The sequence below is a fragment of the Aethalodelphis obliquidens genome, unplaced genomic scaffold, assembly GCF_003676395.1.
Source record: "Aethalodelphis obliquidens isolate GAN/ISIS:26980383/991018 unplaced genomic scaffold, ASM367639v1 scaffold51, whole genome shotgun sequence".
NCBI lineage: Eukaryota > Metazoa > Chordata > Mammalia > Artiodactyla > Delphinidae > Aethalodelphis > Aethalodelphis obliquidens.
The window spans coordinates 5,200,358-5,227,463 of record NW_020837995.1 but is presented as its reverse complement, the minus strand read 5'-3'; the positions used below and the strand labels follow the sequence as shown (position 1 = coordinate 5,227,463).

The window sequence follows — 27,106 nt, the reverse complement described above, 5'->3', positions numbered from 1 at the left end:
AACAAGTACATAGAAAAGTAGAAAAAGCAAAAGAAACAACCAAGTTGATGATTGATAGTAAAGCTGGAAATATTGCTTTTATGAAATTGCCTTTTTGGTAGGTTAGAACTGGTCAAATATTAGCAATTTCAGATGGTTCAACCTAATAATATTTATAGATTACAAGGAGTTACCAAAATGTTAACCGGATGTACTTGGTTTATCTGTTAAATGGGGATAATAGGATATGCCCCTTACACTTTGTTGTAGTGATCAAGAGTTGGAAAAGAGTGTTTGAAAGCTGAAAAATCATTATGTAAATGTAAGGTATTTTTATCCAAGACCACACGTTTCTAAGTCTGGGACACAAGTCGCACAACAGTTAGGTAATTATTTTCCTAATATTCTGTGGTCGATGTATAGAGGATGTCAACTCCACTTTCCACCAGCACGATACATCAACTATAGAAAAACTAGGTATTTTAGTGGGAAAAGTATAGATTCAAAAAATACAGTTTCAAAATGGAGTAATCCTCAAAGTTACATAGTTCTTGTCATGTTTCTGGTCATTTAGACAATATACCACTTTTGAGAATTTCTAATTTGCTTTAGAATCTTGGAATTTTAACATAAAGTAAGACTCGGGATATAAATACTAGAGGAAGTCATTATCAATTTCAGTGGCTCTTCATGATGTGAATCAGACAGTTATCATTTAGCTGTGCTGAGACCCTGTGTTAGGAATAGTTTTACAATTATGAAATGAAGTTGGCCACCTCTTTGGTGATTACTGACTGGTGGTAGAAATTGTGTTGTACTGGGTCAGCAGTGAATTCCTCACTCAAATGATGTCGAGTCAGCTGGTTTTTAATTTGTTATCTTCTCAAGAGTGCATTCACCGACTTTATCACTGAGAAGAATGACTCCCTAGCCTAGTGTGATCAAGATCCGGAAATTCGCTGCATCAGCATATTAAGGTTGGACTGCCGTTTGATTGGTGGCTCTGAGATCTGATCTTACAGCAAAGATGTCAGTTCTCTCTTGCGATGGTTTGCCACAGGTATATGAGTAAACCTACTGAGAGACAGACCCTTTTCTTTTCCTCCTGGGAAATGGTTGAACAATGTTTTCTTTCAAACAAAGACCTTTGCAGCTCCTGTTTTATCAGCCAACACGGCCCGACTAAAGTTCACATTGGTGCCCTCAAGTTGTTCACCTTCATGACAAAGTGTAGGGGTATGCTATGACAAACTAATAACTACCTGGCCTTCAGCTCCTGGTCTTCCTGTAATTGGACGGCAATCAGATGTGGTAATATTTCCTATGTAGTGGCAAACGTGGCCTTTTGCTTTTGTGCCATTTTGAAGTATGAGTTCTGGAAGAATGAGGAAAAGATTATTTTTCTTAAGCAAATGTGTTTTTCAGCCAGTGGTGACTCTGTTTGCATAGGTTTTTTTTTTTCTTTTTTTTTTTTAATGTGAATGAGTCATTAAAAAGAAATGAAAGAAGGAAGGAAAGAGTAAGAATGAACTTGAACTATTATTCGTTATCTGACGTGAGCCAAATATCATATACCTCCAAATTCAGATGAATCACTTGGCCATGATCAGGCATTAGTAAGTAAGTACCAGTTACCCAGGTTCAAAGCCATAAAGCACTGTTCTCCCCACAGTCTACTTTTTTTAAAAATGTGAATTCCATTCCATATGGGAGTAGAGGCTGTGTTGTGAAATAGAGTTCATAGACTTGAGTTGAAGATCCAGCTCTGTTACCGACTAGCCACGTGACTTTAGGCAAGTTTCTTAACCTGTCTGGCTTCACTTTCCAAAGATACTAAAGTGATTAAAATACTGAACTCTGAACTATCCTGTGGATGAGAGGATACCTATTGTACCTGGCACTTACAAGGTGCTCCACAAATGTTAGTTCTGTATTTATACAAAGGATTCACAGATTATCTGAAGGTATGGAGCTGGTTGGCAAGGGTTAATATTCATTCTATATTTCCCATTCATTTTTAATCTTAAGGGCGCTCAGAGTCTTTCATAACGGTGTCATTTTCCTCTGAAATTGACTAAGATCTCCAGTGTTAGACCTTCTTATGATTAGGAGGAATGGGTTAATACTGAATTTCCCAAAAGAGTTTTAAAAGTGGCTTAAGAATTATTTCTATTACCTTCTTGACTATTATTGGTACTTTTTTTGTAACCTGAGTAGTTCTTTGTTAACAGTATTTATCATAATGGGATTTGACCAATGGAGAAAAATACTTTTGAGTAACATCTGCAAAGTGCATTTTGACCATCTACTTTACATCTTCATGAAGTTAAACAAAATAGTATAAATCAACAAGTTTATAAATATCATGATGGGCTTCTCCCCATAGCATATTTCAATTGCTGCCCTAAATCATTTCATACTTTCAGAATTTCACTGCAAAAACTGGGAGAATCCCCACTCCTACACCTCTGTATTGTAAGCTGTATTTTCTTTTTTTTCTTTTTTTTTTTGCGGTACGCGGGCCTCTCACTGTTGTGGCTTCTCCCGTTGCGGAGCACAGGCTCCGGACGCGCAGGCTCAGCGGCCATGGCTCACGGGCCCAGCCGCTCCGCGGCATGTGGGATCTTCCGGGACCGGGGCACGAACCCGCGTCCCCTGCATCGGCAGGCGGACTCTCAACCACTGCGCCACCAGGGAAGCCCTGTAAGCTGTATTTTCCACTAAAATCTGTTTTATGCCAAATAACAGGTTTATGGAGATTTAACTATAATCTGCTTAACATTATTTTTATCAACTTTCTTGAGGTACAAGTTTCATACTAAGTTCACCCATTTAAGGTATACAATTTAATGAGTTTTGACCGTTGTGTACACCTATGAGACAAGCACCATAATCAAGATACTGTACATGTCTATCACCACCCAGAAGCTTCCTTGTACTCCTTTCTAGTCTATCCCTCCCTCTGTGTTTGTCCTCAGTCAACCACTGATCTGCTTTCCATTTGTTTGCATTTTATAGAATTTAATATATTTGGAATCATATAGTATGTAGTTTTTTATTTGGCTTCCTCTATCTAGGGCAATGACTTTGAGATGTGACACATTGTATGTGTCAGTAGTTTGTGCTTTTTTATTGCTGAATAGTATTTCAGTGTATGGATATACCACATTTCGTTTATCCTTTCATATTAGTTCATTTTAAGAACGGAAATAACTAGCATTTATTGATCCGCCTTTGATGTGTTAGGTACCGTGTGAGGCTAGATGTCATGTATAAAGTTTCTAAGCTTGTTAATAAGTGTAAAGCACCTGGTACAAGATAGGGATTTAATAATTACTCTTATTACTTCATTTAATTTTCATAATTAACTTACTGGGTATGTATAACTCTTCCCATTTCATAGATGAGGAAACTTAGGTTTAGAGGGTTAATCTCTTGACCAAGGTCATACTCAGCCAGTAAGGAAAAGATCTGGAAATTCAATACAAGATCTCTTTTATCACCCAGCTCATGCTTCTTCCATTGCATCAACATTTTGCCCCAAGGGTATGTTCCTCTGTGATTATGTGTGGATGGGGCTGAGGGACAGAGTGGAGGGGCAAGCAGTATGTTAGAAGTGAGCCTCCAAAGGAGGCTACTACAAACAGAGTAGTAAAGCTGCCCCCCAAAATACAATAAAGTCAGAAATTTAGAAGAAGAGTGAACCAAGTATGTAGGGCACTTTTCCAAATATAGGGCACCTCTATTGCTAATTATCTCTTTCAATAAAGTTGCTTCTTCCAGGCAGTGTATCTTATAGGAAAATGTCTTTGAAATTTATAAAACATTAACTCTATGACCAGTTTTCAACTCTTAGAGACCAACATTCGTAGATGGCTTCTGTTTCCAAGTTTTAGATATAAATGCACAAAGAATAAAACATATTCCAAGGAATATTAGAGTTATCCATCCATTCATTTAATTAAAGTTTAGGTATATACTACACCCATAACATTATACAAAGTTCTAAGAATGTTATGAAAAAAATAAAAGATACGGTGCCTGACTTGAAGAAGCTTATGTAGAAGAAATGTAGTTGTGTGTGTGTGTGTTTGTGGAAGTCTTCTGGAGATATTCTGATAGCTAAAGTAATCCTTGAAAGAGGTAAATAATTAGGACTAGTGTTCTGCTGTAATCAATAGGATTGAGAGTGGAGAAGAATTAAATTCATTACCGTATTAAGGTCAGTCTACTTTCCATCAATGCGTATCTTTGTAACCTAAACAGTATAAAATCCATCCCAAATGTTTTTGAGTACATATGTCTGTCCATATGCAAGGTGCTAAGATGACATTATTAAGTGGCCTAGAAATCACATTGTTTTGAAGCAATTCAGAAAAGATTATGGATACCTTCAAACTCAGCTACTAGACTTTTATACTTTGTCCAGCATGCTGTTTTTTGTTTGTTTGTTTGTTTTTTTGCGGGACGTGGGCCTCTCACTGTTGTGGCCTCTCCCGCTGCGGAGCACAGGCTCCGGACGCGCAGGCTCAGCGGCCATGGCTCACGGGCCCAGCCGCTCCGCGGCATGTGGGACCCTCCCGGACCGGGGCACGAACCCGTGTCCCCTGCATTGGCAGGCAGACTCTCAACCACTGCGCCACCAGGGAAGCCCCCAGCATGCTGTTTTGAATAAGGAAGCAAAATATATTCATTTAAAAAAATATAACGGCTTTATTGAGATATAATTCACACAGTATATGATTTCACCCATTTAAACTGTACAATTCGTTGGTTTTTAGTATATTCACAGTTGTGCAACCGTTACCATGATCAATCTTAGAATATTTTCATCACCCCAAAAGATTATATACTCGTTAGCAGTCATTCTCCATTTAAAGTGTACTTTTAAAGGGCCTCGTGTCTGTGGTTTTTTAGTCCATAGACTATATGAAGAATAGTCAATTTACTGTATCTTAGATTATTCTTACTAAGCTGTCACATTATGTTTCCCCATAGGACTATCACATGTATGTTGTGGATATCTATTTACATTACGTTATAAAAATATACCTGCTTGTTCTCAAATCGTAGTAGATTTATTTAAAACAATCATAATAAGTAAAATCTCTAAATGCATAGTAGTTACTTTTTAAATGTTAGCAATTTAGTTTATCAACTTGTTAAACAAAAACCCAAAGTTTTATTAGGAAACTCTGTTGTGTGAAAATGTGCTTTGAAAAATGTACAAAATATAATTTTCTAATAAATAACACACATATTCCACTTATGATATCTTAACAGTTTAAAAATATTCACCTAAAACCAGTTATCAACTTCACAGGTACTATTGTTCTTTTTTCTATATGTAGAAAACTTTCCAAAGGGAATGTTGATAGATAGTCCAATCTGTTTTCTTAGTAAGCATTATTATTATCACAGAGATGGCTAGCTTTTGTTTAAAGTTAAAGGATTTTTGTTCTGAAATTATTTAACAATGTCAGCTGCAAAGTTGTACTTTTATTAAAATATTCCATTGTTTTCATTTTACAGTAGTTGAGAAAGTGGAAGCAATATTCAAAAAGTCTTTTTTGTTGTTGTTCTGCTATTTGAAATGGTATCTACTGATATAAATTCACAGAGAAATACCATATTAAGAATTCAAACTGATCAACTGATATTATAAAAATGTATTGTCCCTACTTTTGTCTTAGATAGCAAATATGATAATGAAGTAAGGATCCTAAAAATTGAATGAAATAATTTCTGCTACAGATAGAACTTTGCTTTTTTGTTATTCCCCCTAATGAATTTTATTATTGGTTGATATTTAATGTTTCATTTAATATTAAAGTATGCTAAGAGAGATAGTAAGACATAAAATCCTATAGTTGACGATAAAATGAGAACATTGTTATTGTTACATACTGAACATACAGATTTAATATAATTAATACATTCTTGGAAGCAGACCAATTGTATTCTAGTTTCGTATAAAATGTTAAAAATGCAGTTTATAAATGGTCTTTTGTAGGAAATTCTTTTTGCAAATATAAAGGCCATATCTTTCCTTGAAAGACCTGTTGATTTGGAGATGTTAGCCAGCTATCTTTACTAAAACACTTTACAATGCTAAAAATAGTCCACTTCAGTTAAATATGGATATTTTAAAAAAGAAAATCCCAGTTAGACTGCAACAGAAGGACTTTTGTGTGACAATATTTTGCATGATTAAAAATTTAAACAGAATAACAGCTATTTATATTTACAGTTACATGAGAGTAATTACTAAAGCAGACAAAATACTTAGAGCATAATTTAATAATGTTTTCCTCTCGCAAAGGTGCCAGAATTGTTATTTGCATAATTTTCACAATTTGTACTGAAACATAGCTAACTGAAATTGGGAAGTCATCTCTCCCCAACCACCTTTTTTCTTTTATAGGAGATGTGGGAAAGAGACTCATACATCATAACAACCCATTTTTGTATAATTTCCCATAAAAATCATGACCCTTGTGTCAAACCATTAGGTGAAAGAGATGTGTTCCATTCATACTTTCTCTTTTAGAGTCTTTCTTTCAATGACCAGCCTCAGTCCAACTTCAAGGCTCCTAATTATAACATTTACTGGTTCAAAGATTAACCTTCTGAGAGGGGCATTCTGGGCTGTTGGTAACTTGATCAGCTTGGTCTTCTCTTGGTCTCTCTCTCTTTCTGTTTCTTTGTATTGCAGGAGGGAGATGATGGTATCTGGCACATTCCTAGGATGACTTGAAGATAGCAGCCTACTGTGTTTAGGGCTGAAAGATTGTGAACTCTGTTAGCTGAAATGCCACTCTGGGGAGGCAAACAGAACATTAAAAAAGCTTTAGCTGTAGGTAGTGTAATGCAAGGAGAGTCAAATTTGAGAGCTGGGACTCGAGTGGACATTTGTCCATGCTTTCCACCTTAATAAAATCTGAGTGTTACTAACTGTGGAAAGGGCATTTGAGAGATCACTAAAAATGAATCATTAGAGTGCCCAGAAGAGCTTTATTATGATGTCCTGTGAATAACTTTGGAACCTACTCTGTACTTTTATAGGTGCTTATCAGGTAACTGAGGAACAAGTACATTCTATTATCCTCTACTACAGAGATGAGGCAATCTGCTGAATTATAAAGAAAAAGGAATTTACTTTTCTACTGGATTCAGTCAATATCCTTTAGAGAATTCTGTGGGAGGCTAGGGGAATAGATATCCTTTATTGAAATATTTAAAAATTTTCACTAGTATATATAGAATGGATAAACAACAAGGTCCTACTGTATAGCACAGGGAACTGTAATCAATATCCTGTGATAAAGCATAAAGGAAAAGAATATGAAAAAGAATGTATATATATGTATAACTGAATCACTTTGCTGTACAGCAGAAATTAACACAACATTGTAAATCAACTATTCTTGAATTAAAAAATTTTTTCAAGTGAAATTTTATCTATATATATAAATTATGAAATATATATGTATTTCAATGAGAGAAATCAACTTAAGTGAAGCATAAATTAGAAATACATATACATTTCAGATGAGAGTAACCAGCTTCAGGGAAGCACAGGCTAAGAGTTTGGAAGCTTTCTTGTTCACTTCTGCTATAAAGGATTAGAGGGTTCCAGTCAATAAACAAAGCCATTTTATGGCTCCTGACGGGTAAATTGAGGGGACTGATTTGGTCAAGGACCAGTATGAGGATGTTTCTGTTCAACAGTTAACAGGATTCAACATGATATGGAAAATACAGGCGTGCAAAACTATACTACGACGCTCACGTTGCCAGCTAAAGCCTAAAACACTGCCACATTTACATATGTGTCCATCTGTCTGTTTTTACACTTTATTTTTCCAACCAGTGGGTGAAGTGGTTTTCATCCAAGCTGCAGTCTGAATTTTTTTTTTTCACCCAGCACTTTCCGTTCTATCATATAGCTGCATATTTTAAAGTGCATGTTATTTGTCTCTGGACACACATTTACTTGCACAGCCTTGGCTGGGTTTTCGTGTCTCTTCTGGAAGGTTAGCTCATCTTCTCCGGCCTGAGCTTTGCAGCGGCCTGCACCGGGCCAGGTTGTCTCGGGATCACTGAGTTAGGGCGCAGTTTGTCGCCTTCTCCAGGTGGCAGAAATCCCCCAGCGCAGGCCGGGCCAGCGGCCAGGGCCACAGTCCAGCCGAGCCAGTGAGAATGGAAGTGCTTTGGGTCTCTTCAGTGGAGAGCCTGCGTAAATCCTGTGTAAATAGAGGGAGGAGAACAAAGAATGAGCCCCTACAGCTCAGAGCATTTGGAGCCATTTGGGGCTGAATTTGCTAAATGCTGCTTATACAGCCTGAAAAGTTGAAGAGAAAGGAGCTTAAAATCCCCTCTTTTTTTCCCTTTTTGCTCATACCCCGGGGGGAGGGTGTTCAGGACCAGGGAAGCCTGAGGTAAGCCGATGAAGACTTGTTTTTTCAGTGCTCTTTTGAGTGTGAAAAAGGTGGCCTGGGTCACTGTCCTCTCTTTAATGTCGGAAAACCCACACAGTTAGTAAATGTTGCATGTAAACGAAAGCATTTCACCTCTCCTGCTTCCCTCCATGCTAGTGGGCCATGAACCAGTCACTTGAAAAATCACAGAAAAATTTCACTTTAACGTGTCCAGACAGTTAAGCACAGCAGGAGAGTAAAAGAGATCAGTAATTAGCAGGTCTCACTGCTGGCCCCTCACCCCACCTCTCTCCCCTCGCCCTCCCCACATTTCTGGGTCTGTAGCTTCCCCCTCCCCCCAACCTCATCTGGTGTGAAAAAGGTAAATTGCAGATTTACTTTGAGGATGCTTCTTGGAAAGCAAGCGTTGTAAGGCTAGAGTCTAACATAGAACTGGGCAAAGGCAGCTGCTGCTTCTTCTCCTTCTTCTTCTCCTTCTTCTTTTTGCCTCTTATTGAAAACCCTGATTCAGATTTCTCAGTGGGATGTCCTATGTTAAACTCCTGGAAGGTAGTCCCTGAAAGAAAGTATCTTTTGACTCAGTACATTTTAATCCAGTTTTCAAAGTACCATATTAAAGGGAAAAAAGCATAAAGAAATGATGACAGAAAATGAGTTTCCAAAGAGCTTTGTGTTGCAGTTCCATGGCTACAGGATACTTCATTTTTTAACTGTAATCCTCCGAGTAATCTGAACAGCCTGGGCAAGGGGCAGCCACTCTCTCCCAGCAGTCTCTCTTCCCCGTTGGATTTGGGCAGGTTTGAGAAATGGAGCACCGTTTTCAAAAAAAAACCAATATATGACACGTGTCTCAGACATGTAAGGATCATCTCTGAGGAGGGCCATGCCCTCCTGAGCAGTAAAACACTGGGCATGATACACCCAGTGCTTCTAGAGTAGGAAGAGTGGTGTGAGGGAGCCCGAGGCTGGGTGGCTGGGTTACCAGAGCCAAGGACTCCCTTCATGGACCTTCTTCAAAGCAGGTGACATTCTCACAGGGGCCTAATAATATGTCTCAAGGCTCTTGCTGCCAATTTGTCCATCCCACTAACATTTGACTGTTTACTCTGTGTCAGGGCTCGGGAGTCAGGGCCCCTGCCTTGAAGAAGCTCACAGTCAAGCAGCACAGACAACTTAGTAGACAGATAAATTGCAAAACAGAAAAGTAAATATAGCAGAGGCAAGGAACAAACTGCTGAAGAAATCAAAAGCATAGTATACCAGCTCTTACTGGGAAATAGAGAAAGCTTTACAAAGGAGGTTCCTTTTTTTGGGTTTTGAAATTTGAATAGGAGTTTGCCTCGGCAAAGAAGAATGGGAAGGAGTAAAAAAATGAAGACAAAGGGCATTTTTGGCCAAGGGCACAGGGCTAAAGGCATGGAATTTTGAAAGATCCCTTGGCTCAGAAAAGTTCTTAAAGTTAAACAGATACTCCTATTTCAAAATCATATTTAATTTGAACTTTAGGTCTACAGGGAACAATAACAGTCCTGCAGATAATGGACATAACTGTAAAAATATGCATCTGTTTGTTTCTTGGTTCATAGTTACTTTTAAGTGTGCTGTCGCCCACTGTCTCTTTAGTTCATGAATGTGAGTATATAAGGCCTCACTCTTGGGGTTTGTTTCTTGAGCAGTGAGGGCTAACCCAGAATCTAGCTTCACTTTTCACCTCTTCTTGTTTTCCTGGCAGCCTAAGGGAGAGGATAGAGGTTGTGAGCATGGGCTTTACAGGACAAGCACCTCTCTGCCACTTCCTGACTGTGTGACCTTTGACAAGTTACTTAATTCCTTTGAGTCTCAGTTTTCTTTATATATAAAATGGAATTGATAATAGTAATTATTTCATTCATTTGTTGTGAAGATTGAGGATTGGAACATTGCAAGTGTCCAGTGAAAGTTACTTGTGATAATGAGGATAATGAAAGTGACAACAGTATTGAAAAGGAAGAGGAGGATACTGTATTCTAGTGAGACAGAAATGGTATAGAAAAGGGACTACCCTATTGAACATTAAACACTAACATTTAAGAATTCTAGGGCTTCCCTGGTGGCGCAGTGGTTGAGAGTCCGCCTGCCGATGCAGGGGACACGGGTTCGTGCCCCGGTCTGGGAAGATGCCGTGGAGCGGCTGGGCCCATGAGCCATGGCCGCTGAGCCTGCACGTCTGGAGCCTGTGCTCCGCAACGGGAGAGGCCACAGCAGTGAGAGGCCCGCGTACCACAAAAAAAAAAGAATTCTATAAACTTGTATATGTATATATATGTGTATGTATATATGACTATAGGCAAAAATGTGCAGTTCATCTACAAATATATTTGGATACTTATGTACAAATTAGTGAATTCTTTGAAAAAGGTAACAATATAATTTATATACTTAAAATTTATAATCAGACATACAAATATCTATATATTCATGAATACACCTAAGTTCTGGAAGTAGGTTGGAAGATATGTGTGTGTGTCTGAAATTAGTGAATTTACATTGCCCAAAATAAAAATGATTATAGTGAGTTTCTATTTATCAAAAAAGAGAAGGGAAAAAAAACCCATGTTCTTTCAGGCGAGATATCACTCTTTTTTACAGTATATATTTTATATGAACATATTTAACTATTAAACGTTGTCCAAAACTGAGAGAAGTGAGGATTAAATAATGTGCCACCGACGTACTCAAAAGAAGTATAAATGCTATTAACCAAAACATGTATTCATTTGTCCTAATATTTCTCTGAAAATACAGTACTGAGAGGTTACTTTCAGATGTTTGTGATTTGACAGGGTGCCAAATGTCACAGAAGCCTTATTCTATCTTTAAAAAGTGACTTTAAGGCAGGGAATCCATCACTTTAGTTACAGCTCCGTGAAGTAGTTCATAGTACTGCACAGTGATGACATCACAGCCTTGAGATCCTGACTGTATGGACAGTAGATGCTCAAATATTTACAGCATCTCTGGGCTCTGAAGGTCAGTCTGGTGCTGTCAATACAAGGGCCTCCACTTGGACCCACAATAAACCCATTAGAAAAACCCCAAGTCTCAAAGTCTCTTGCTGTACTGAATATATCTAAAGACGGTACAGACACTGGCTTACTTGTGAGAGAAAAGTTTGCACATTTCTGTTTGAACCTGGACCAGCCTGGACCAGTTCTAGCTCAATCCCAGCCCCTGGGCCCTAGATCTAATCTCTCCTCTGCACTTAGACCTTTACCTGTAGGATCAAGCCTGGTTTGATAACAGAGTTCAAATGAGGTAATGCTTTGAAAAGTGAAAAATAACTTACAATATGTGAGAATACCAGTGGTAGTAACACTGGACTTGGAGTTACCTGGACTCTGGTTTATCCTGGATCACATGTAGCTGTGGAATCTTAGGCAACGATTTATCCTCTTGGCCTCAGTTTCTTCACGGATAAATGTCGGGGCTGTTTTTCGGGGGAGGTAGGGACGTGGAATAGGAAGAAAAAGATGGACTAGGACCCTCTTGACTGTTGCACTTGCCCTCTATTTCTGATAGGGCAGAAGGCCACATCCCAGTGGTATTGGACTCATCGTAGCACATCATCACTGCTTGTATCGCTTCTTTATTCCAAGCCAAGCAGTTGATGTCTAAAATATAGACAGATTTTTGGCTAAATGGGGTTAAGACAATATGCCGATGAAAGGAAGTGGTGTCCTTTTGCCTGGGCAGGTTTTATGGCCAAGAATTGTATGGATTGGGAATTTCTGCTTAGAATCATCTGAGGACCCTCTCGTCATGTGCCCATATCTTTCCTTGATTCACTGCCTACATAGCTACAGAAGTGGATTTTGCCTGGTATCCCAGGATTAACTTCCTTGCACCTAGACTCCCTCAGTATTGCTCTTCTAGGTAGGTGTAGACTGGGGCTGCTTCCCCTGGCAGTGCCTTGTTCTGAGCATAGTGTGCTTAGCTATGGAAAGCATCTGTGACCTCCTCCTCCAGAGCATGGGTGTAAATCCAGCTGGAGATGCTCTCAAAATACCTCAGAGTCTTGAAACAGGTGGAGGACCCAGAGATTAGATTCAGGCCTTTAGACAACCACCACCAGGGGTAGTGGGCTAAAGGGATATTCTCTGTGCCCTCCAACAGTGCTTCTCAAACTTGAGTGTCATCAGAATCACCTGGAGTGCTTAGTAACCCTCAGATTGTCTGGCCCCATCCCTGGAGGTTCGGATACGGTGGGTCTGGGGTGGGTCCAAGAATTTGCATTTCTCGCAATTTCTTTGCCACTGCTAATGGCGCTGGTCCGCATTTTGAGAGCCAGTGTTCTACAGCTTCTTTCTTCCTGTTTAACCCTCACCATCAGAAGATAAGGTGGGGCTACCTTGTGTTGGCCAGTACCTGTGACGGAGAGCACCACGGCTTTCCCACAGTGAATAAGGCCCTGGCCAGAGTGTAGTTTCTCACCGTGACCACTAACCCCATTTGTGGCAGTAGAATAGAATTTTAACTATTCACCTGTTCTTGAGGTTGCATCTTATCTCAAATTAGAAGGTCATCTAGTTCGGTGGCTTCCAAAAGCCAGTTTAAGAACCAGTGCTAGGCTGATTGTGTAACCAAACCCAAGGAACTTGTTAAAAATACAAATTCTTTGTCCCTGCCCCAGGATATTTTGATTTAGTAAGTCTGGGATAAGGCCTGGGGACCTGTGTTTTTTACAATCTCCCCTGATAATTTAGTCCACTTCAAAGGTATCTATCCACAGGCCTTGAGTATTTCTTTCCATGGTCACACACAGTGCGTTCAGTAACACGCAGCTATTTTGAGTATCTTTGCCCCAAACTTAGACTGTGCCTTTAGTCAAGGGATTAGCAACCTTTTAAAAGAAGCATGCCCAGTAGTTCTTTATTTAGTTTTTTCCCCATCAGAGGTGGCAATGCTGGTGCAATGGCCTTGGGTCAGCCCTTTAAAAAGGCTCTAATGGGCACTGAGTTATTCAAAGAAGTGCCATTCCTGGCATGTTCGGAAGTGACTCTACCTGCACTCGGGCCGCCCACCCAGCCCCTTTGGGACCATGAAGAGTGCAGTCGCCCCAGTGTGGGATTATCAAAGAGAGGGGAGGGCCCTTGAATAAACTCATTGATAAGTTTAGCCCTTTACTCATGCAGCAGACCATCACTGGGTGTCCACTCTGGCTCAGACATGAAGGTGTGCTCTCAGGATAAAAAGATAAACAAAACACAGTTCCTGCCCACACCATGTATCCCACACTTCTGAGTCCTAACTTCAGATGCTTAGATACATGCCATTATCTCTTTTTCCTCCTCTGACACGTGCATCTGTGCCCGTATACACACTATTTTCGGCATAGAAACTCATTTGGCACAGATGCCAAGGATTGCCAACGCAGCCCTAAAACAGGGAAACAATGTCCACTTTAAGGGTTACTTTAGTATCATCTGCACAGTTTTGTTTTAGGTTGTAGATCACACAGTTGCCTTTTAAAATTTTTCTTTTAAAAGAAAAATTGCTGTTGTTAGTCCTCTATGCTAGAGTCGGTTCACAATCCATTGGAGGAAAAAACAAATTTATTGTGTGTTTGGAGAAGAAAATTCCTATCTTTATAGAGGTGTAAACACTAATATTAATTTAAAAATCTCTTGTCTAGTATCCGGTTATTATAAAAATAGGTGCATTTTTCTTTACAATTATTTGTCACACTGGATCCAAATTCAGATATTTTACAACGTTTATATACATTTATATAAAATGGACCGCTTTATATTAAAATGCATGTAATGCTCCTGTCTTCTCCAGTTTAAGTCAGTCATCAAAGGAGGCTCACTCCAGCTCTATTTTTTTTCTTGAGCTAAATATAGTGAATCATATAGTTTGAAGGTGTTACCAGCCCTCTCTGCTTTTAAGCAAGAGAAAATGCACTGTGGAAACCCTGTCTCTCATTTTTAAGGTCATTGATTGGGTTAAAAAGGCAAATGCCTTGTTTTGTTGAACTTCCTTCAATTAAGCCGATAACCTTTTAAAATAAGTATATTCAAGGAATCTATCAAAAAAAGCTAAATGAGATTTTTAACAAAATCCTGACAATTTCAGCTTAAACATATACACAGAAACCATATGTGCTTAGGAAGAAATATATACACACAGGCATTGTTTACAGTGTGTGTTTTTATATTTGGAAGACATTGAAGGAAGAGCCATTCCATACATACATTATCTGAAATGTACATCCAGATAGCCCACATAGATTTTTCCATCCAGAGACAAAGATATCTTTATCCGTGGTAGGTCGACAGACAGACTGACTTCAAACTTGCACTTGCAGTGTGGGTTTTTTTCCCTCATCTCCGGGTACTGCTTTTCAAAATCGCCTCAGGCTATAGAACAGCACCTCAGATCCCCAAGGCCCACTGCCTGGCTCCTAATAGCCACTCTCCATCTGTGTCACATGAACAGCTGATGAGATCGCTTCAGTGTCTGTATTTTGGAGAGCATATCCACCCAGGTTAAAATGCTAGGGTTGCCAAGGAGCAGTCAGAAGCCATTAGTGTGGGTGAGAATTTGCCTTGCAGCAGTTCTTTGGCATGGTGGAAAGTGTGTATGCATGTCCCTGCTTGAGCGTGTGTGTGTGTGCGTGTATGTGTGTGTGTGTGTCTGTCCTTGTGCAAGTGACCCCCTCGTGTACATGGTTGTGTAGAGAGGGTAGACAGATGAAGACTCGACTCCATCTAACCAGTGTTCAAAAGTCAAATGCCTTTGTTTCCCTGTACTCTGATTAGTTCTTTGACTACTTGGGGTCCTTTCGACTCACTTTTCCTTTTTTTTTTTAATCATAACAGACGGCAAAGAAAAAGAGAACAGCAACTTCGGGGTCATGCTCTAGTGTTTGGGCAGATGGAAGGGAGCTGCTTTGCCTTGGGGCAGGGTGGTTGTAATGAAGTGGCCTGTCAGTCTGTAAATAGTGAGGGTCATCTCTTCCATGTGATGGAGGGTATCGCATTGCAGTGAAAATGGAAATGTCAATAAAATTAATCTGCCAGCTCTTTGTGTGGCTTTTCTGCTTCTCTGGCCAAAGAAGGTTGAGAGTTTTTGTGGTGCGAAAGGAAAAGAACAGGTAGAGGGAAGCCCACCAAGCAGACGGGACAGGTTAGGAGGCGAGGGGCCTGTGGCAGGATATCCCATGTGGCCCAATCCAGGAGGAGGGAGCTGGTCTGGGAATGAGCTGGTGGATCTATAACATTTCCCTGGGAAGCTGCGGAGCGTCTAGCTCTGGCTACATTGAGCACAGAGTTTATTGTTTTAGGCTTTCTTGGACAAGGTTTTTACTTAGCATGGGATTTATGGCATTTACTGCTAATGAATGTCTATTCTTAAATTACAAAAACCCCCATCTCAGCGCAATTCCCAGATGTCCTTCCAGGACCCTGGCTTCTTAAACACCAGCAGGGAGCATAAACTCTCCACTTCTCTGTTTTCCTCTTTCGTGTGGCTCCAGGCTAATGATGTGCAAGGAAAACACAGCCATCTATAAAGCCCCAGTGCTGTCCCCGTATTCTTCATTTATTTTGCATTTGATTATGCCACAAGTCGGATCTTGTTTCTTTCCTTTTTTTAAAGTTATTAGTTCAAATATTAATGTAGGGATATGGCATATATTGCTACTCTTGATTGATGCCTTCCCAAAAACAGGAAGACGTGCTCGTATGAATTTTAAGAAAGTAGGGGTCCTGCAATGCCTTGCCGGAAGAGTTTTTCAGATACATAATTTAGATGCCCTCCAGGCAGGCTTTCAAGGCATTTTTGCCGGAGGGCAAGAAAAAATAACTATGACTGTTAAAAGTAAATGATTTTTGCTAATGCACAATTAATGCCAGAGAAAAAGCACAGAAGAGAAAGATGTTGATAGAAACTTCTGATTAAGTGAGCACCCTACCTTGATGTGCATCTTTTTTTTTTTTTTTTTTTAACGATAATGATCAGTGGTGCAGAGAGCTAAAAGTTTTCATGTCACGCGGATGCTGAGTCCAGGGTCATCTGAGGAGTGTGTGAATGTGCGTGCTTAGGAGGTGACAGTTCTGGGAGGGGCTGAGCAGGCAGTGTGTTATGTGCAATGAACAGTGACACAGTTACTGTCACCTATGCAGGCAGCCTAGAATATATAGACTACAGAACATTTAACTTGATTACCCTACAGTATGTGTTCACTCTGGGCATGGGGATGCATTTTCACTGAATGGGTTTTCTGATGGCGGTTTTCCCACACTGGATTCCATAATTGACAAAGAGCTACTGCACTGTGTCAAGAGCACAATTAGAATTGAATTAATGATATGGGCGAGTGTGAGACACACAAAATTAACATTTGAAGAGGTCTGGTTTAATTTTGTCTTTTACATATTTGTGTCTCCAATTATACTTTAATGAAAGAGAATATACCCGCTTAATGGATTTCTTTCAACAAGCTTAGCTGAGCTTGTCATTAGCTGCTCGTTGTTGTTGGCACCCTTTCTGTGTTTTCTCTAATGTATTTTCATTTCTTTCTACTAGGGGATGGTTTAGACAACAGTGTAGCTTCACCTGGCACAGGTGACGATGATGATCCAGACAAGGACAAAAAACGCCAGAAGAAAAGAGGCATTTTCCCCAAAGTAGCAACAAATATCATGAGAGCATGGCTCTTCCAGCATCTCACAGTAAGTCAAGATGAAAGAGAAAAATGTTTTGTTGTTTTGCCTTCTCCTACCAAGTTAGGTGGGCTCATACAGATTTTTTTGAAAATAGTGCCTATTTTCCCTTTCTCAAAATATGATGGTTAACAGAGCCGTGAAGGTTTCACCAACTCTCACCACCCAAAGAGTACCCTGTAGAAAGGAGGAGTTTTTGTTTCCATAGGTCAGGAATGGACCTTATTAAAAATGGTCTAGGGCCCTAAACAGTCTATATAAGTAAATGTGTTATTTGTGCTAAAAGGTATGAGAGCAACTTCAGATAATGCAGCTGCAACCACGGGAAACAGCTGTTAAGAAGCTCATGAATCCATAAACGTTGCCGATGACACTCGTAACGAAAGCCACCTCCTCTAGCAGGCAAAAAAAAGCACTTTGCTACATGCATGTCCAAGCTCATGGTACCAGGGGCAACTCTAATTGCTGAAGCAGCTTGCAAACATGTTACATGTTTATATGACAAACGCAGAAGGGTCATAGGTGCTATAACACCTTTGTTTATAAGGTCGAGATTAAAGATTCATTTTTAGCGGTTCAAGTCCATTATCTTAGAAGCCGATCCTGTTCACTTGTGGGAAAAGATCAACTATGTGCAACATTTTTAAAGTAACAGTTTATCTTCCTGTTTGCAGTCGGTTTTATGCATCATTTTATATATACCATTGACTCTAAGACCCTCATGACAAAAACATTACAATATATTTTTACGGAGGAACTAGGCGCTCATACTTTGCTGTTCATTTGGAAATTCTGGGAAAACGGTGAAGACGTCAGAGGCTGTTTCTTGCTATGAGATTGTTTTCAGGCCATTCTATTTAGGCTAAGGCTTAAAAATAGAGTAGCACATTGAAAGCTGAAGGTCTTTGATTATCCAACTTGTGGGTTGCCATGCTGAATGACATTAGTTACAGTGTCATGGGTCCAGCACAAGGTTCCACTTTTATTTATGGCGGTAGCAGCTGATCTGGTCTTGTAGCAGAGCTACAAAGGGCAAGGGGTGGGGCGGGAGGTGGGGAGGGCAACGTGATAGATTCACATTCCTAAATCGGCCATTTTGATGTAAGGACATTAGTAGCAAACTAAGGTGTATCGATCTGGCCGGTGGTGTCAGGATTAGCTGGGAGAACCAACGAGGCTGCCTTGGCAGTGGTTATTCTTGCCTTGCAGCTATGGCCATTTCAAAGGTCAGGGCCCTGCACTGACTGGGCTCAGAGGAATTAGACAGAACATGCAGTCTCTGGGCTGATTACTTAACCAAAGACAAAATAATGAGTCCTAAGCAAATACTGACTAATTGAAAGGGCTGTAAATCCATTACATATTGGTCAGGGATAATCAGGAGTATTTAATCACTTTTATCTATTCAGGAGCACTGAAGCTGCAACAGCAAAGCCCTGAACCTTGCCATGTGGTTATTATTCTCATCATTATCAAAATTACTTCACAGCTGTTCTTTGCTACATCACCTCAGCTGGAGATTTACTAACCTGTAAAATGTTTTTAATTTGGAAGTCGAATGAGTGTGAGGGGAGGGGTTTCTCATTTTTAACTGAAGGTTTGTTTGGTTAGAGTAGCAAGTAAGAAAGGCAGGGTAGGAGCCAGTGGATGGCAGGCATGCCGCCTTCTCCCACCAGCAGCTCACCTGTCTGGCTTCCTCCCTCTGTCTTCCTTCATGCTCGGCCTTCCTTGGTTGAAAATCGAGACTTCAACGATTGCTTTCCAAGCCAACATCCCCATGTATTTTCACAGAACAGCAGGATCTTAGGGAATTTGGCTGCTTTGTTGACAAACCAGGAAACTCAGACCCAGAAAAGGAAGTGATTGGCTCAAGGTCCAGCTGCAACCAGGACCCAAGCCTTTCTTGTCCCCAGCTCTGTGCTCTTTCTACCACATTATGATGACTTTGCGAAAATCACGATCACCTTTAACAGTTGCATATCAATCTCACAGCCTCTGCCATCAAAATGCTCAGCGTCATTTTTAAAATTTTCCTGCTCCCCCAACCTCTTTGAATAGAGAAGGCTTACTGTGCACCTCTGTCTTGAGGCCAACTCTCTCCTTCACCGCCCAGGTCTGTGCCTTGAATCTCCCGCGGAGTGTCCAGAGCCCAGCTGGACCTCCTGCCTTGCCCTGTTGGTGTCTTATCTCCCACCTCCCTGTCCTGGATTCAACCCACTGTGCGCCGTGGCCACGGGCGAGGAATTGTGTGTGGCCAGTGATTCCTGGGTGCTTCTTTGCGGCTGTACCATACACTAGGTACTGTGTACTATGTACCTTCTCCCCACCCCGAGGTTGCTTTCATCTAGATAAATGTGCATGAGGCTTTGTGCAGAATTCTCTGTCCAACTGAAAATTTTAATTAATGCCTGTCCTTGGAGTGGGGAGAGAAGACTCAAATAGCCTGAGCCGGGGAGTCGGGAAACCAGCATTTCGAGTTCAATTTCCCTGTGTCCTGCCCGAACCTCAGTTAAGTCAAGTTCTCTGGACCTTCCATTCCCCCATTTTTCAAACAGATCTGCATGTTGCAGTCTCCTTTCCCACACTCATGTGTGTTGGTTACACTCAGAGAACAGTCAGAGCACCCCTGTGCCCCAAACTCCTGGTCATCCTCTCCTCTCAGTCCCCCCCTTCCTTTTCCTTTTCCATTAAGTGCTTTCTTTTTCTCCTCCCCATGACCTTCTTTCACATCATGCCCCTTTCATTACTTTCTCCGCTGGCTTTGTCTCTCAGTCCGTCTCTCTGCTCCCCTCCCCAGCCTTTTCTGCACCTCCCTTGTATGTAAGGAAATTCTCCTGGGCTTTTTCTTTGAAAACGTCCTCCCTCTTCATCCCCACGTCACCCCAACTGCAGAGAAGAGGTTCAGTAACTTTGATAAAGGTGGTTCTGTAAAACTTTTACTTCCCAATCTTTAATGAGCTGAAAGATTTACTCGGCTATAATTCTGAGCGCAGAAACCAAGAATAGAGACCCCTAACTAACGACATGTTAATTTAGACCCCTTTTCTTACATGCACTAACAGGCATGAGGAAGTTCTTGGAAATAGAGATGCCCCACTATATTTTTCTGTCATTTAATTAATTTCAACTTTCAAAGTGAAATGTTGGCTCTAGCTCACTGGAAATAGATGTAGCCTAAATTATTATTTCATGTAAATTTCTTTACAAGTGCATGATTCAATGTGCATTCCTTCATTATTAGTCTCTTTAACACTATTTCAAACTGGTTTGTTCCCTTTTGTGCAGTATGACCTGTTCTTGTATTACAATAATCCCTGATGTACCCTTTTTTCTTTCTTTTTTTAAAAAGAGGCTAATTGAATTATCTCATTATTTTAATTTGTTAAGCAAATGTATTTTGCATCTCAGGATGTGTTCTTAAAGAAGGGGGCTGCTGAGGCTTTGCCCCCTGAATGGGCCATTGGCCCATTTTGACATTCATGCATTCATTAACTAGCAGAACATAAAAGAACTCTGGTTGTATTTTTTTTTTTCCAAACACCCAACCAGCATGGAGCAACTTTTCCCAATAAGCCACAGGGGTCTCTCTACATATGTTCTCAACTGCAAGCTATTGTCACCTATTCTGAATACCTCAAAAGGCCCAGGGAGAAAAGAACCCCACCTCCACAAAGGCCAACTGTAGCAATTGTTAAGTCTTAGTCTCAATATGACAAAAATCATTAACCTTCAGTTTTCTTGGAAGAACAAGTTCCACTACAACTGTAACAGTTAAAACAATCTCCCAAATTCCTGTGCACCACCAGCTTTAGGGGAAAAGGTAATAAACTAACAGCTAATCGATAATATTGAGGAAAATATTTAAACTAAATCCAAAGTGGCCTCAAAAAACCAAACTCTCTGATGAACTGAGGAATTTCCATAGTCTGAGTTAAGCACTTTGAACGTGCTTAGTCTGAAGCTAAATAATTAGTTTGTAGTTTCTAACTACCGATTTCGAAAATGTCCTTTAAACATCACAATAATTTTAAGGAAATGAATTCATATAAATATTTAAAGGCTCACAATAATTTTAAGGAAATAAATCCATGCAAATATTTTTTAGAAATTCAACTAGCAGACTCATCGTGTGTTACTGTTACCCCCCTCTTCTACTGGTGGACGGCTCTGCCTGGCTTCTCAGACTAAGAAATCTAGTGAAGATCGAAGAAAGAATCTGTTGGAATGTATGTGCTTTTGCTGGAAAGTACCCAATGGCAAAAAAAAAACATAGGGAAATCCTAGGGAAGTATATTCTTTTCCCTAACACATGGAGATTATGATATCATAAAAGTAAGCCTGCCATTACAACTGTTTTTATTTAACTTCAAAGATAGTTAAAGAAAGAAACAGCAAGAAATAATACCCGGGCTGACGGTTTATTCTTAACCATGAAAAACTCCTCCACGCCAAGAAGCCCTTAGTGAGCTCAATTAGGCTCTCAGGCACCTTCTTTTCTCAGGCACTTCTCTTGCCACCTTCAAGAGCTCCCCTAGTTGTGCTGCAAAGAATATATTTGATCATGGAATGAAAACAGGAAGTGCTCACACACAAAGACACCACTTGCTCATACCCGTTTCTGACTAAAGATTTTCTTATTTGAAAACATAGGGATAAAGCTCACCCTTAGTGGATGTGGGACTTCTTTCAAAGCTATGTGTACAGAATCAGAAGCAAATTTATTTTAAAGTGATATAATATCATGCAGCCTGCTGGATGCAGGTTCTAAAAACTCTGCCCTTTGTTCATGGCAAAATGCTTCACCCCTCTCCATATCTCTGGTGGTAAAGGGAGTGGAATGAAGCGTGCCTCTCAGGTGTTCACCAGTTTTACTCCTTGCCTATTAGAGTTTGTTCGTGGGATTTTGTAAAGGTCTCTTTCGAGTAAGGAAAATGTGTTTTAAAGTATATTGTCCTACAGAGACAATGCACCCAAGTTATGAGTAAGTACAGCTCCATGTTACGTAGAGAAACTTGTTTCTTCTCCAGTGAATTCAAAACCATATGACATCTCAAATTTTTTATTGTATTGTATATGTGTATACACACACACACAAACACACAGAAGAGAGAATGAGAGAGAGAAAGAGAGAGAGAGGGGCGAGACTAGACCATTTTGCCTTTTAACTGGTTCTGTTCATCTTGTGTAGATCCAGACAGTTTCTTTTCTCAATGAGGCAACACAATGTCAAGGTTAAGAGCACAGGGCCTGGAATCTGCAACACAGTAGCTTTTTTTTTTTTTTTTTTTTGTCTGTCCGGGGGCCTCTCACTGCTGTGGCCCCTTCCGTTGCGGAGCACAGGCTCTGGACATGCAGACTCAGTGGCCATGGCTCACGGGCCCAGCCACTCCGCGGCACGTGGGATCTTCCCGGACCGGGGCACGAACCCGTGTCCCCTGCATCGGCAGGCGGACTCCCAACCACTGTGCCACCAGGGAAGCCCCACAGTAGCTTTTTGATCTTGAGCACTGAGGTCTCTTGACCTCAATATTCCATATCTGTAGAATGGGGATAATTTTAGAACCAACGTTGCAGGCATTAAATGAGACAACGTAAAGCATTCAGCTCCATGCCTGGCTCTTGTAATAAGTACATACTATAAAGTAACTATAATTTTGTCTTTTAATCTAGTTGAATAGCTACCAGGAGACTTTGACCAGTTGAACGGGGCAACCAAAATTACCACATACTTTCCTGGGACTGTGTGAGATGGAGAGACTAGCTTTGCCAGACAAGTCCCAAAGGCCCCTCGGCAGGAGAGAACATAGTCTAACCTCCACCTTCTAGAGCCATTGTAAACATTGGATGGCTGCCCAGTGGTGTTAGGTGATCGCATCAGAGAGTCCTGGTGCCCATGGAAAGCAAGAGCATCCTGGTGAGCCTTCTGGGATGGGGGTGGGAGGTAGGAAAGAAACTGGCTGTGAAATGGTTAAGAACGCCTCAGCTGGGGCCTCCTTTTGGTAGAGAACCTCCCCTTCCCCGTAAGGATTCCAGTATGAATAGCATTTAGTCTCCCGCTTCCTCAGAGTACCAGAGTGTAGGCTTTCTGAGAGACAGCACAGTGTGGGTTTTTAAAAAGGGTCACTGGATATGAAATTAGGCTTGGGTTTTAGCTCTGTGGTCGTGGGTGAGCTCTTCAACCTCTGAACCTATTTCCAGACCTACAAAATGAAAAGAGTAAATATGTGCTCTACTTAGCTGGTTGGGTTGCTGCGAGGCCCAGATGATGTGGTCAGTTTGTAAACTGTGATGTGCTGCGCGAAGTCGAGTACTTTGGTTTTTGGTTGTGTGCTCGGGACTCCAGCAGCTTGAGGCCTCTGGCACCTCATGAAATCACCACGAGTGAGAGACGCGGTACAGCCTGCCTCGTTCTCCTCTACCCCAGTCTCTCCACTTGTCCATTTCCACAAGGGTATCCATGGAGACACTGTGATAATTTCCATCATTAGACGTCTTTTTAAGGGCCTCGAATGGTAAATTGAATGAGTATTTCGAGGACATTAGTTATTTCTACTTGGAAATGAGTGCCCTCATGATTCTGAGATCTGTCTACTTGAATACTACTTGCCATGGACCAGATTAATCCCAAATATAAAATGTTGGCCTTACTTACACAGTGAAAGATGGCCTTTCTCATATTCAGGGATACAGATGTGCACGGAATACGAGTGGGGCTCATGGGCTGAGACATGCTTGTGTGGAAATGGCTGTGCAGAACACACAGCTGAAAAACACCAGCAGAAAGAGCCTCCCGCAAACATGCGGCAAAGTGAGGCCGCCCATAGCCTTAGCCTTCGCATTGTTTTCCTGCTTGCCAGGAGAAAACATCTGTGAATTATTTGAATGGAACCTTATACTAGAGATCGGCTGAATTGGTGTCATCTCTGTTTAATTTTAGGAAATGATGTCACAATGCATTATATAACAATGCTGGGTGATTTATTTTCCCGTGGACATGCTGTCCTAAGCATTCCTCTTCTCTTGCAATGTTTCCAATTAACTGTAAGCTCGAGTGTTCTTCCTATTTCATAATGATTTTGAGGAGTGGGGGCTGGAGATTGGGGTGGGAAGAGTGGTAATTTCAGAGGTTGCCGAGGTTCAGAGCTAATGGCACATCCGTCATCCGTTCTTATTGGGACAGGAGGGTACTGAACGTCGGGGCTGTGATCATCACTGGCAACCTACAACAGTGTTGGTTTTCAAGAATGTCTAAAAAAGAAAGACTGAACGTTCTGATCCTAGCTGTCCAACGAGCCACTGGATAATTTTAATAGCGACCTGCATACTGTAGCTTCTGCCTTTATCAAAGTTTCCATGCACTCCCTTCTTCAGTAAAGAATAGAGGACATAAGTCAATTCTGTGTGCCATCTGTCATCGTTTTTACAATTTCTCAAATTAAAGAGACAGGCCAAAAATTTAATGTTATGTTGAATCCTCGAAACTCCTCTAGAAGAAATGAAATTGCAACTAAATTTACTTTGTCTCTCTTGAGGGAAAAAAAAAATGCATGCTGCTGTGTCATAACCTTTTACTCGCAGTCCCAATTTGGTATTTAGAATTGGATTATGAGGGGTTCTGCATGTGAAAGCCTGCTGTGTTTTGGACTCAGCAGCCTTTGTCCACATTCTGAATGACTTTGAGGTAAAGTCCCCAGTACAGTGACAGCAGCAGTGGCCTTTTGTGGAGGTGACGAGATGTACGGTATCCTCAACGCAAACACATCTGGTCAGGACATTTTCAAAAGTATATCAGACAATCCCATTGATCTCATCTGAGATAGACTTAGAAGATTAAGTCCCAGCTTATGAGCTACGAGCTGACGGACACATTTTAAAAAATAAGTAACTGAGGGAGAAGATTGAAGAATGAAATGCCTATTAAATTACCATCAGAAAGAAACTAAAATAATTATTAGCTCAAAGTTTAGCACCCAGTTTCATAAAATATCACTCTAATTGTTTAAAAATACGGTAAGGAATTCAAGGAGATGGAGAATTGAGGACCCTTGAATAAAAGAAAATAGAAAGCGTGTGCATATCTGAATATTCAGCTATTTAAAAACTCCAAGAATAGAGTGCCATTAAATGCTGTTGAGTGAAACCCGTGAATATTCATTCAGATCATAGAGAAAATTTCCATTTCTTCATTCCGCATGACTACAGTTTGCAAGTGTATTCTGTGGAGAGGTGGAGTTGTGGGGAATTAAAGTCCAGTTTGACTAGGTTATGAGAACACTAGCTGTCCCTCAGCTTTGCTGCAGGCTAGGGTCATAAAGTGACCCTTAACATTCAGGATTCATTTTGATTTTAGAGACTGTTACTGCACAGATTTCAGAGGACTACTGGAAATGCCCTGTCTTCTCTGTGCTGTAGTCTGTTTTTGCGATTTGAAACAGATTATGACGTGCAAAGATGATATCCAGCCCCACTGCTCCCATTAAGAAATAGTGACTTGGGTAGGAAGCCGTAGGTTGGGTGAATGGAATTTGCCATGTTACATTGACGTGCTGCGTACCACGTTCTCAGTTGATTGGCAGCAGCTGTTTACAGTATGCAGCGTAATCACTGGCACCCTTTAAAGGTATATTATCCTCTTAACACATAATAGTAATGCCATTTTCATGCTTTTACATTTGCTATTCATATTTTGAACTGCCAAGTCCCAAATCTGCCAGAACTAATTTAAGTTGTTTTTATCTAATAGTGGATAAGTTGTCAAATCACAATATAATGGCAGATAATTTTTTCTTAAACTATAGTTTTCCTTCTTGGGTATAATAGATAATATGAACATTTGTTAACTCTGACTTGATTGTCCACAGAAAAATTACAACTCAAGAGACTGTTATTGTGGAACGCTGTGATGACAAGAAGTGAAGAGAATATTATCTGGTTATTCTGAGCATTATAGGAAATTAACATGAGTCCACTAATCAGCCCTCTTCCAACCACCCTGACCCTCAATTTACTGATACTTGATTCGCCTAACATAGCCAGATAATGGAGATCTACCCTTGTTAATCCCAGCACCAAATCTTGTTGCTGCTTTTAATTTTAATACTTCAGTTATCTGATTATAACTATCTAGACATATTTACTTCTTGCATCATTGCCCTACGCTCACAAGTATTCCAGAATTAATTTTGACTTGGAAATATCTGGTGATTCCATTACTAATAGTTTAGAAAAGGGTAATCCCGTAACTCTGGTCATCCTACAATTGTAAAATGGCTTACTTCTTGCCCTGGGACACCTGGTGTGACCCTGTCATAAGCCAACAATGAACAACCCAAGTGTACTGGGGGTGGTGCTACACTAGTGTTTCAAAAAGAAAAAGGCTTTTATCAAACAGAATATGTGAATGCTGGATTATTCCCTGTAAATTTGGTGACATGTGAAAAGTTACGGGTTCTATTTCAGTGTTTCAGGATACCTGCAGGCAGCTCATGAGTTGTTACACTTGTTTTAAACCCTCCCTCTCAGTGAATTAAAAAAAAAAAAAAAGTGGTAAGAAAAGAATGCATGGGCCACATGAGATCATTATTAGTCAGTTATAAGCTCAGTTTAGTTTTTGCGTTAGTTTCTAGGAAACCATAAATTTAGACCCATGTGGCAAAATCCCCCCGATTACTTGATGGTACTCTGATGAAGACCCCTCTTATCGCTTAATCCTCATGCTTTTATGTTTGCTGGTGAACCACTTAAGTGATAATCAAATATGACCATGTGGAAAGGCATCAGTTTTTCATATGACCTTTGTTACCAGCCTGGGAATCCTTTCAAAACAGTTTGTACTTTTTTTTTTTTTTCCCCCGGAGCAAGTTTAAAGGAAAGTATGATTTAGTTCTTTTTGGTTTGTACATGCTTATACTCTCTTATCAGTGTCTATCGCAAATACCCCCCTGCTTATTTGAAATATATATAATCAATTAAATAGAAAAG

General features: G+C 40.4%; 1 protein-coding gene across 9 annotated transcripts in view; it reads left to right on the top strand.

The window, feature by feature from the left end:
• Positions 1–27,106, top strand: part of MEIS2 (Meis homeobox 2) — a 201,575-nt gene that overhangs the window by 44,974 nt on the left and 129,495 nt on the right. For all 9 annotated transcript variants that reach the window (XM_027083833.1, XM_027083836.1, XM_027083831.1 and 6 more), the window contains one exon: positions 16,989–17,134. In XM_027083833.1, the coding sequence (XP_026939634.1) occupies positions 16,989–17,134 (146 nt within the window). The remainder of the gene's footprint in view (positions 1–16,988; positions 17,135–27,106) is intronic.